This window comes from Semicossyphus pulcher, unplaced genomic scaffold, assembly GCF_022749685.1.
Source record: "Semicossyphus pulcher isolate SPU_LCO1_2020_fin unplaced genomic scaffold, fSemPul1.0.p SCAF_15, whole genome shotgun sequence".
Taxonomy (NCBI): domain Eukaryota; kingdom Metazoa; phylum Chordata; class Actinopteri; order Labriformes; family Labridae; genus Semicossyphus; species Semicossyphus pulcher.
Window position 1 is genome coordinate 15,589,564 of NW_027211659.1, and position 12,109 is coordinate 15,601,672.

Here is a 12,109-nt window from a genome sequence, read left to right on the forward strand (position 1 = left end):
AGCCTCCGATCTTTGGCGCATGGGGCACATTCGGCCCTCAGGTCTTATTTAAGGACGGTCTTTCAAAGGAACTTACAAAACAATGCAAATATAATGAATAAATATGAAATTTATGTGCAGTTATGAGGAAGTTCAACAACACACTGAGGTTGATATATGATTTCCCAGTTGCAACTGCATTTAAACCTTGGTGTCAGTACTCAATCATGGTTAGCACAAAGAATTTCCTTTTTTTGTCATAGCTTAAGACCCAAATATTTTCACCATGACTGTAACAGGAAGACAATTAAAAACTGAAAAACATATATAAACTTTTTAATTCAAATTTGTTTCTTTATCTTTTCTGTTCTACGATTGACAAAGGAGCAGTGAGTCTGTATCCATATATGCGAGCGTGTGATTGTATCACTGCAATTTTGCACTCACGCATTAATGCTTTACTAAAAGTAGCATTTAAATATTATTTTGTATTTGTGCGTATATTTGATGACCTATAGCTGTACATATACCTGTGTTCTTGTGTATTCTTCTGTGTGCTTCCATCTCTCCATACATAAGTGTTTAGTGTCAGAGCACAGCCTACTTTAGTCCCCTGGGCAGCTCTTTGTTTGCTTTAGCCATGCGGTGGCTAACCTAGCCGCTAACTCCAGGACACATTTAGCCTGTGCTCCACTTTTATATCATCCTGCTTTTATTTTCCTTCTGTCTGACCAAACGTACTGCACTGAATCGGCCTTCAGCGAGACGAGTATTGATGCAACTTTCAACCATTGATAGACAGAGTTGGTCTTTGTGGTTTTTTACAGGCTGCCATGTTAGCCCCGGTTCAGCTAGCTCCTTTAACTGCTCACAAAGGCCAAGTAGTGCTCACTGCCAAAAATGTACAGCTAAATGTGTGAAGGCTACATTTGAGGGAAACACATCCAGGAAGTTTTATCTTCTTGTCTTGAAAGCCTAAGGCTTACAAGGTTTAAGACAGAACCGATGTAATGCTTAGAACCCAAGTGTAGAGAGACCTAGCGTTAGGTGTTTATTGTGGTTTGGGGTTGGACGCTGGAGTGTGTGGAGGGACAGAAAGAGAAAGAGAAAAAGGAAGAGGGTTGGTGGTTTTTGCCACCAGCTGTTGTTACCTTGAGCATAACGGCCTTTAACCCCCATTACAGCGAATCACCACAAGCCACAAACACGCTAGCTTCCACTGAATGCAAAACAACCAAAACTCGCTTGTTTACCAGCTAATGTGCTGTGTACTCACTCACTCTTACTCATTCAACCCTCATCTTTTCTTTTCTTTTATCAACTCCTTATTTCACATCTTGCTCCCTCATTTCCCGTTATGTTCTCCTCAATCCCTTTGTACAATTTGTCACCCTCTCTCATTATCTCTCTGTCATTCTGTATCATCCTTTTTCACATCCTTTCCATCTCTTTTTATTCATCTACTTAGCATTTCCTTTCATCTGTTTGCCCCACTCAGAGCCTTTGTTGGTAAGGCCCGGGGTATGCGTGGGTAACCCCGGTGCCCATGTGAAGGCCCAGTTCTGTGGACTCATAGAGCCCCAGTGCCAGTAGATGAAAGCAGAGACAGATTCTGGGGCTGGCACCCATCTCCCTCTGTCCTGCCACCGTGGCCTCTTATTTCACAGAGAAAATTAATAACTTTAACAAACATCAATGAGCCAGGGCCTGATGCTTGGTTGGCGTGTCGGCTGGCCTTGTGCATGTGAGCGTGTACTGTGCACACATGGCTGGATTTGTGTATTTTTGCTTGTGTGTTTGTGGGCCAGCACGTTTGTGTTTGAGCTTATATCTTAAACTCTGTGAACCAATGAATTAGAGCAGAAAGAGGCTTACAGAAATGGTGTAAGAACTGAAATTGTCAGGGTGATGAATACTAAAAAAGAAAGAAGATTTTTTTGGGGCTGTGATGTTAGGTCTGATCAGATTGTTGTCTGCTTAAAAGACCATGGTGTCCTTTTTTTGAGGCAGATTAAGTGAAAGACGGATAGATGAAGGGATGGATGGATGGATGGGAGAATGTGACCACTTCTGAAGCATTGTCGACAGCCATGCTGAATAGGCAGCCGGCCTGCCTGGAGCCACGCCTGTATTTATGATCTTCAAAGGGAAGATGTCACACACACACACTCACGCACAACCACAAGATGTTGATAGTTACAGGAAAACATATGCTTTCGCAAACGTGGATACACACAAATTTGCATATATGTTTTTACTCACACACTGACACACAAACTTTTGAACATGTGTTGAAACAGCCACGTTAAATGAGGCAGACAAACGGTTCTGCTGTCAGCTCGACAGTTATGTCTTTAAACTGAAATGCCGCCTGTATACCAGCTAAATTGTGAATGACCTTTAACCTAAGAGAGAAGACTTATCAATAACTTTGGCGTCTTACATGTAGGCGGCCAACATCCACATCCCAACTGCCGTGCAATGCGCTGGCAGCTCACTAGCACTTTTGGGGTTCAGTGTCTTGTTAACAAAGACTTCCTGTAAAAGAGCAAGTGGAGTCAGAATTTGAACCACCAACCTTTATGGAATGATTTTATATGTTAAATGTTAAATGAATTAAATAAGAAGACGTATGCCACTCTTGTGTCTGTATGTATGAAGCTAGCACCAATGGCTAGTTAGCTTGGCTTAGCAAACAGGCTAGAAACACAGGGGAAACGGCTAGCTTGGCTATGTCTGAAGGTAACACAATCCACCTGACATCTCAAAAGTTCACCAGTTAACCATCAATTTTGTAAAAGTATATATTTCTTGACCATGTAATAGTTATTTCTGAGGTCATCATGGTAAGGTTGGCAAACAACCAGTGTAGTTACTTTAAGTAGTCAGGCATTAACCCCCTATAGAACCACAGCTTGTTGTTACAAATCAATAATGTTATTGTGTTGTTTGGCTACATTTTAAAGGTGTTGGTAGTTTGATTTTGTTAGCTTTGGAAGGAGCAAAGCTACTTTCCAGTCTGTGTGCTAAGCTAGGCTAACTGGCTCCTGGCTGTGGCCTTAAACTTACTGGACAGTTGCAAGAGTGGTATTGACTTCATCTGACTCAGAAAGCGAATGAGCTAATTTCAAACCATTGATCAGCATGAACTGCTACCCAAGGCACTATAACTATTGATGTAGCTAACAGCTCTGAAAGGCAACTTTATGGTTGTAAGATTTCACTAAAGGCGATCGATGACCATGCCCACACCAATAAAAACTCCCCTTGTACAATCAGGTGATTATAAATCATCAAACCTTACAAAGCTTGAAACAAATTCAGTCAACACAGACTCCTCTATGATTTTGACATCTTTTAAGCGGCCTGTATGCTCCATACTGGGAAAGTCCTAATGAATTTACACAAGTGTCAGTTGACATTCTATTTCAGCTTTAAGGTAAACACAGCTATAGATGGCTGTTTACTGTGTGTGAATCTCTCTCTTTGCTCTTCTCTGTTCCATCAAGAGACATGAAAGGCAGCGGTGCTGCAAAAAATACTTTATGGTGTTTACACTCACAAATAATAAAACATAAATTGTGGAAACCCTCAGTCTTGTACAGTCCAGCTCATTCAAAGGAGGCTGCCCCGAGAAACAGGGGTGAGACCACTGATTTTCTGCAGGCAAATATTTGAAGAGCTAATTTGGAGGGGTTGGGTTTGCTGCTGTTGAACAGTGTTTGTGTGTGTGTGGATGTGTGTGTTAGCCACAAGCAGCCGGCAGCCAGGGAGCCAGACAGCCAAAAGTTATTTAATTAAAGGTGTAATTTGTCTATTTTAGGGAACTTGTATAAAGTTATTATACTTTTCGATTAATCGGGGCTGCAAGTCACTAACACATTTACTTGGCAAGTCAAATTATCTATTTGACTGTCAATCAATTAGTCAGCTAATCCTCCTGCCAAACAATCCATCTCACAGCTAGTAAATTACTCCATTACCCAGTCAGTCACCCAAACACTAGCAAGCAAATCAACCAATGACCCTTGATCATATTTGAAATTGGAATGCAGCCGAGAACAAGAAAATACACCATTGGCTACCTACTCCGGGAAATAGATTGCTTTAATTGATTGTGATTGCCTGTTGTTTACGATCTAAAAAACAAAAACAAGGTTGTCAGCACGCAGAGTTGTCAAGGGCACAGAGAGACAAATACAACAGCTGGAAATGAGAAGTGGCAGCAATAAAGGGCAAAGCTACTGTTTGCTGTGTTTGAGTGTGGACAGGACTCTCCGGTGCCCAGGAGGGGCGGGGTGGGTGGCAGAGTAGGGACAGCGGGAGAGAGGGAGAGGAGAGAGGAGGAAGGCAGGACTGGCAGGGTGCGGTCTGAAGTGGCAACAGATCGTTTTGGATCACTCAAATCCCTCCAATTCAACTGGAAAGCTGCAGCTTGTTGCGCACTGGCCGCATGTGGAGAGGAAGAGCAGGCTGAAAGTGGCTGATGTTGTGACAGTTCCCAGCGCAAAAGAAAGAGAGGGAGAGAAACCACAACACTGCTACTTGGATATCAGTAACCACTCTCTCTCTTTAACTCTCTCACCCACCAAATCGACTTTGAACCTGTTTGTTTAAATACACGGACTTTACAGCCTTGCACACTTACTGTTGATTCTGTAAGGCGGAGGGAGCGAAGTTTCTCAATTTGGCTCTATTTTGTTTGGAGCAGCTCAAAACTTTTTGTTGTCCTCATGGTGCCCGGTGCAGCCGAGGTGCTGAGCTTCTTTTATCCGAGTTTCCCGGACGTGATACCGCGACTGTCACGGACGATGGAGTCGGGAGCTGAACCGGAGAGGTACTGAAGACATCTCTCTCTCCCCCGGGAGAGTCCTCCCTCCCCCCGGGGCGATGCGGATCTCCTTTCTCCTCCTCACCGCCTCTCTGTGTGCCTTGGTCCTCCTCCTCGCACCTGCCTCGGAGGGCTGCGGGCCGGGGAGGGGGTACGGCAAGAGGCGGCTCCCGAAGAAGCTCATCCCGCTCGCTTACAAGCAATTCAGCCCCAACGTTGCCGAGAAGACCCTGGGCGCCAGCGGGAGACCCGAGGGCAAAATTACGCGCAACTCCGAGCGCTTTAAAGAACTGACGCCGAATTACAATACAGATATAATCTTCAAAGATGAGGAGGACACGGGCGCAGACAGGCTCATGACCCAGGTAAGGAGGCGAGGTGAATGAATACACGGAGGGCATGGATGCAAACATCTGGCGCAGATGCGTAAAGTTATACCGTCGAGGAGAGCTACTTCTGGAAAGCTAGTATTGTAGGCTCCATTGGCTGTAGTGATTTAAAAAATAATTTACAATAACTTCTATAGGTTTTACTGCGCTGACTGTTGCAGACATGTCCCCTGAATCTGAATGAACTAGATCAGATTCAGACAAGATTAGCCACACATGCATCTAATAGTCTGCTAAATGTTTGCTCTCAGTTAAATGTTTAAACCAAACTGATTGATTTCATTGACTCTTGGCCTTTCGTTTCACCTCTGGATTTTGCTTCTTCACATACTTAACTGCTCTTATTGCCTGGAAGAACTTCTTTCGCTCTTAAATTAGGCCTTATGGTGTTGAATAATCACGCTATCGTCGCCAATCCTGAAATTTACGCAAAAGTCCGATACACCACTTACTTTACAGTTACATCAAAGTATACGGAAGAAATAATCAACTAATAAATAAATCTTTATATTAGTTTCATATTATAGTCTTGACTTGTAAGTTGAAAATAATGTGTCTCCCAATGAAGTATGCACCTCTCACCCACATGTAATTGTAATAACTAGAGCATGGCTCCTTTACGCACAGCGTCTGTGCCTTGTTTGAAAACTCAGAAGACAAAAACCTTATTCTAGCATGAATTCATTCATCAATTAGTCAAATGCTGGGCAATAACATGAACTGTATTAACAGTTTATTGCTTGAAATGAAATACATTGCATTTAAAAAATAGCTTTCCACTGCTGAGAGGCATTTTGACCTCAAGTTTTATGTAAGTGTCTGCAAAAACTGCTAAATCATCCCAGGCAGGCCACATGGATAGTTGTACTTTGACCATTCAGCTGACACAATTGTAATATAGTGTCTTGTAGTGTAATGTAGTGTGTTAGGGGTACTTTGTGTCCTAATACATTTTTTTCCTGGTACCTGGGTGGCAAATATATTACTATTTTACACCATTCTCACCTCTCCTTCTTGTCTTCTCCATATGCTGTTCCTGTTTCTGTTGTCATCTTACCTTCCCTGTCCCGCACACATTGTCCACAAGTCTTTTTTTCTCTTAACATGTCTCTCTGCTGATCACATGGCCCTAACCCACCCTCAGACTGACCTTTTTTCCCGTTGTCATTTCTTTATGTCTACCTCTCGCAGCGCTGTAAAGACAAGTTAAACTCTCTGGCCATCTCTGTGATGAACATGTGGCCGGGCGTGAAGCTGAGAGTGACAGAGGGCTGGGATGAGGATGGTCACCACTCGGAGGACTCGCTGCACTATGAGGGACGTGCGGTGGACATCACCACCTCTGACAGGTATGGTGAAGAAACAGGGATCATTATGTGGGTTAAAATGTCTTAAACTGCTTACAGTGTGAGGTTTAAGTTGCTCAGTCAATCAGCTTATCAGGAATGTGATGAGTCAAGTGAGCTTTCTGTTTACTTTGCTGATTTAAATTTGGATTTAAAATGTACAAATGTAAGTTTGAGTGTGCGGCTAAAGTCCTCCTTAAATTACAACACTTTCAGTGAACTCATCATAATAATAAATGCAGCGATATCAGTGGGAAAATGGTGATTGAATGACATTTGACTTCACCAAATTGTGTGTTTCATAGGGACAGAAATAAATACGCCATGTTGGCCCGGCTGGCCGTAGAAGCTGGATTTGATTGGGTCTACTATGAGTCCAAAGCCCACATTCACTGCAGCGTCAAGTCAGGTAAGAGATGGATATAACTACTGTGTGTGTGTGTGTGCACAATCGTTTCTGTGTTTGCGGCCAGCTGTCATTACCACTAATGAGGCTGATGTCAGACCCTTTGTTCGTGATTCATTTATGGTCTACCTCAACTTTCATTGCCACTGCGATCAGTCTGTGTGTGTGGTTGTGTGTGTGGCCTATTGGAAGCCAATCAAAGCAGAGTGTGCACCTGTGCTCTTTGCTGTATTTAGTCTCACGTCTTGGTAAGATATAACCATAAAGTGACAAGAGGAAATGTGATGATTGTGGAGTATTAAGCTGTGTATTGTGCAGCTTGATCCAGTGTACGCTGCATGTTTCTTACGTGGATATAGGCGATGCTTCTTTTAGTAATAAGAAACAGTTGACTCTCCTTTCTGCATGTCATGATTGGATGTTTAAATTTCTCCAATCTCATTGTGAATGTCAAATTAAAACACTCCAACACGCTCACTTTATGAAATCAAATCTAGTCCGTACGCAAACAATACTTCCAACGTCTGGTACCACCAGCTATTTGATGCCAAACTACATTCTAGCCCTGCGTGGAGGTTAGTAGGCTGCGAAATGATTAACTCTCTCTTTGTTTTGCTGTTGCTTTTCCTTCAGTAGGTTTCTCTCAGATCTCTTATCTCAGTCTTATCACCTCCTGGTCACAGCCCTCTTTTTCTACAGCCCTCAGGCTTACAGACACACACACCTTGGACAAATATTTGGCTGCCTTAAGACTGCTTTAAGACAAGTCTCCCTCAAACACACACACATTTACACTGAGTTTCAAAGTGATTTTTGTAGTCCTTGTAGAACTTCTATTCTTTCCTCTCCAGTGCCTTTAAGGTCAATCCACTGGCTCTCGCAGGATTCATTGTTAGGAAGCTCATGATAATGTGCCAATGCGCTTTCATTGAGAGCGGGCATGTGACTCAGTTTAAAACACAATCCAAACAAAATCCAGACCCAGGTCTGAGTCTGTGTGCTTTCCTGTCTCTCTGACCCCGGGCCGTGCTCCGACTGTGGTGATACAATCAGCTGGTTATCCATTAGCTCTCGCTGACTGCCTCTTCTTGCCACCTCGTCTCACTGCGTCTTAAAGGGACAACTTATATTCGGAATTGTTCTCAAGATCAAATGCATGTCCTGTGGTATCTTGAGCAGCAAAAATGAATGACAATAGGCCGACAGAACAGGCGCAAACATGCTTTTTTAACAGTGTTGCTGCATTACTTGTGTTTTACTGATGTCACCATGCAAAGGCGAGGTTTCATAACTAAGTAGTGCCCTTTAAACGTTATAGAAAAATTGCAAGAATCTGTCAATTCTCTGTGCCCTTTCCTTTGACCCCACAAAGTATTGGATTTCAAGTCCAGGCCTTAGTATTGCAGAATGCATCGTGAGCACACAAACTAATGTAGAAAGAGTTTTTCAAACAGCTTTTTTTTTTCACAAAGAAAAGTAAAAGTGAAAAGTTAAGGTTTAATTAATTTCTATATTCCTAACATTGTCGATGTTTGTCTGAAGTTCATTTCTGTTTGTGTGAATGAGGTCAAAGAATAAGAGTGTGAGTCACATTATAAGCATATGTTAACAATCTACCACCGATCCACTGAGATAAAGTTGTCCTTGAGTCCGTGTCAAAGTCTCACCTGTTTTATAGAGCACTCAGTGATCATGCATCTATGCATGTAGAAGTCCAAATGCTGCTGCTCTGTTGCTCCAAATTTAACCTGTATTCTTCATCTTCATAAAAACATGTAATAAAATGAAATCATTATCTTTCTTTTTTTCCAGAACATTCTGTGGCAGCCAAAACCGGTGGTTGTTTCCCTGGCCATGCTGACGTCATCCTCGAGGGCGGGGCTACCAAACACATGCGTGACCTCCTCCCTGGGGACCGTGTCCTGGCGTCTTCATCAACAGATCCTCACGCCACCCTGCTCTACAGCCCGGTCATATCCTTTCTGGACCGCCAGCCCAACGTCACAAAGATCTTCTACACCATCAGCACCAACACAGGACTTACTATAACCCTCACAGCCGCTCACCTGATCTTTGTCACAGACTGCGCAGGTGAGCTGAGTGGGGGAAAGACAACTGAAGAGCCACTTGTAGGCTCCGTATCAGAGGGCAGGCCTGGAGGAGAGGCAGGTTTGCGGACGGTTTTTGCCAGTGACGTCCTACCAGGACAATGTGTGCTTACGTCACATGACAAAGAGGGCTCACAGGCAACACTTTCAGTCGTCACCTTTGTTGAAGAACAGAGGAGCACTGGGCTGTTTGCCCCTCTAACCCTGCATGGGTCCATAGTGGTGAACGGCGTGTTAGCATCCTGCTACGCCACCGTGGACAGTCACCATTTAGCCCACTGGGTCCTGGCCCCGCTGAGGTTCTTCTACAGCCTGATGGGACCTTCAGAGCCGCAGATGGACGGCCTGCACTGGTACCCTCGGCTTCTACAGAGGCTGGGTCAAACGTTGCTGGACGCTGGACACTTCCACCCTTTGGGGATCGAGCAAGGACATAAAGATGAGCAACACAGGCATGTCTCACACTGATGATGTCATTCCATCACTTGTATTCAGAGGAACCAAAGCACAGACTGGGACCGCCAAAGACAATTGATTTTTACAGTGGAAATATGTTTTTACTAACTCTACTTGCCTGTATTTGCTGTATAAACTCTTTTTTATCGCGAGGATGCTGAGAAGATTTGTTTTGTACTTTTGCTTTTGGCAAATTCAGTGTCTTTAATTCCAGATGATTTAGAAGTACTGAAAAACTGAGACAGCTCTATAAGCTCTTGATGAATACGAACTTGAATTCCAACAGAAATACTCACACAAGCAAGAGCTGAACACCAGCAAGTTCCACTCAGAGCAACTTAGAAACCACAATCAGGGACTGTGACTCAAAACTATTTAACAAAACATCAAAGTACGTCGGCAGTGCAGTAAGACGATCAGGTTTCATTAATCCTTTGTACTGTATTTACTGTATCTGCCCACATTTTTGCATCCTTAGATCACTTTTGGGCTCACTGATAGAGTCAGAAGAAATTTAAGGGCATCTTTGGTGACACCTTTTTTGAGCCAATCATGCCCTTCAGGTGACTATTTGAAAATAATAGCATGGAGAAAACTAGTGATGGTATTTATACAGATGCTGTTTACTGTCTAATTCATCACTGCAAATCCATTGATTACTTACTCTTCTTTAAAGCGCCTATACAACATATATTTACAAAATAATATTTAACTGGACAATGTGGTTAAAAGTTATTTGTATTTACTGAATGCAATGTAGCATTTATGCTAGCATTGCATTATAGCTTTGATGGAAAACTTTTGAATATCAGGAAATTATGATATACATATTTACTGTGTTGCAGTGTGTATACTTCAGCTTTACAGTATTTGTGAAGTTCCGATAGGTGCATGGAGGTAGAATGGCCTCGCTGTCAGTCTGTTTTCCAATTACGTCATCTGCTGTCAGTCAGCTTGATTGTCTCAAGCTGACTCATGTGGTGCATTTATACATTAATTTAATTTTGTGACATGTTTTTCATAGTTTCAGGTTTTCACTTTTCAGGTCAGTTGTATTTAGTTAAGGCATCCACAAACTCAGGCTGTATTTAACTACTGTATCAAGCAACCGCTATGCATTCTATTCACAGTATTCACACAGGGGCCATTTTCCTCTAATGTAACGCTCAGAATGGGAAGATCAGATGCTATAAACTTGGGAAATCCAACAAATCATCATCTCTATGCTTCCCAATTGATTAGCAACTGAAAAGAAAATACTTAAAATCCAGAGGGACATCAGGTCATATTTCAAGGTAAAACAACATATATGATGATGACCTGTTAGCTAACAACAGCAAACGTTAGCATTTAACCACTTTGTCACTGACAGTACCGTTTGATAGTGTTACACTATCAATAGGAAAGCCAAAAATTCCTTTCAAATGGTAAAGTAAGCTAGCTAAGGATCATGTTAGCTAGGATTTGACTGAATACAAGCATCAGCTGTTGTGGGTTAGCTGTTAGCAGCTAATGAGTTTTACCTTTAAATATGGCCAGATGTTTCCTGTAATATTTTCAAAGTCCATCCACTTTTCATTTGATAATATTTTAAAGTAAAACAACGTATCTGATAACTTATTAGTTGCCAACAGTTAAGTCACAACCGCTAACAACTGCTAGCATTCAACCAATTCCTAGATAACATTACCCTTAGCTGGTTAACAAAACTGTTAGGTGGGAATTGTACACCTTTCTGTTGAATGTTAAGATTAAACATTGACCTTTGAACTGTAATTTAAGCTAAGAACGAGTCTTATGCTAACGTAAGCTGTTTCAAATAGTAGCTAATGGGTTAGCCTATTATTGAATAAGTTGTTGTAACTTTTAATATGGCATGATGTCCCTCCAGATTTACTACATTCAAACTATTAGCAAACCTTGAATACATCAGTACAACATTATAACAGAATGAGAGCTCCCCACTGAGAGAGTGATGTCAGAGGAAAATGGCCACCATTAGAATATGATGAATTAAATGACAGATAGAAAATCTCTTTAATCTTGAACAGTAACTTATTTGATAGCTCTCCTTTGCATGGTCTTTTTTTTGTATTCCATCTATCAGTATAGACTTAATACCAAAGTGGCAGAGGTACAGAAACGCTGGTTTAAACAGGAAGCAGATTTGATAGGTGGCTTTTTAAGTTTGGATAAACATGTAGTTCATATTGTAGTTCATAGTATCCTCTCAGTCGACACTTGCTGAGTATGTAGGAACTCCAAGCATTATTCTATAAGTCGCTAAAAGATTTGTCACATATGTATATTAAGCTATTGTTGGAGAGACTATTTAAAGATATATTTTTAGAAAATATTGTAAACTATTATTATTTTCAACAACTGTTTGCATACAATTTGTATTGAAACATAAATTTGTTTTAAAACCAAAACTAGTCTGTGCTTTCATTCCTATCAGCAACTTTTATTTGGATGATCACTTACCACACAATATATGTCACTGAAGTACCAAGTAATACTGCTTCCTCTATGTAATAAAGTCACTTTATATCTACATCGTGCTTGTTCTGATAGAGGGGCCCTGCCTTTTCTTG

The 12,109-nt window shown here is 41.8% G+C and overlaps 1 protein-coding gene across 1 annotated transcript; it reads left to right on the forward strand.

The window, feature by feature from the left end:
* Positions 1-4,869: 4,869 nt before the first annotated feature.
* LOC138592424 (indian hedgehog B protein-like) lies at positions 4,870-9,527 on the forward strand. Its single transcript, XM_069663230.1, has 4 exons — positions 4,870-5,175; positions 6,391-6,548; positions 6,851-6,954; positions 8,764-9,527. The coding sequence occupies exons 1-4, from the start codon at positions 4,870-4,872 to the stop codon at positions 9,525-9,527; spliced, it is 1,332 nt and encodes a 443-aa protein (XP_069519331.1).
* The last annotated feature ends 2,582 nt before the right edge of the window (positions 9,528-12,109 follow it).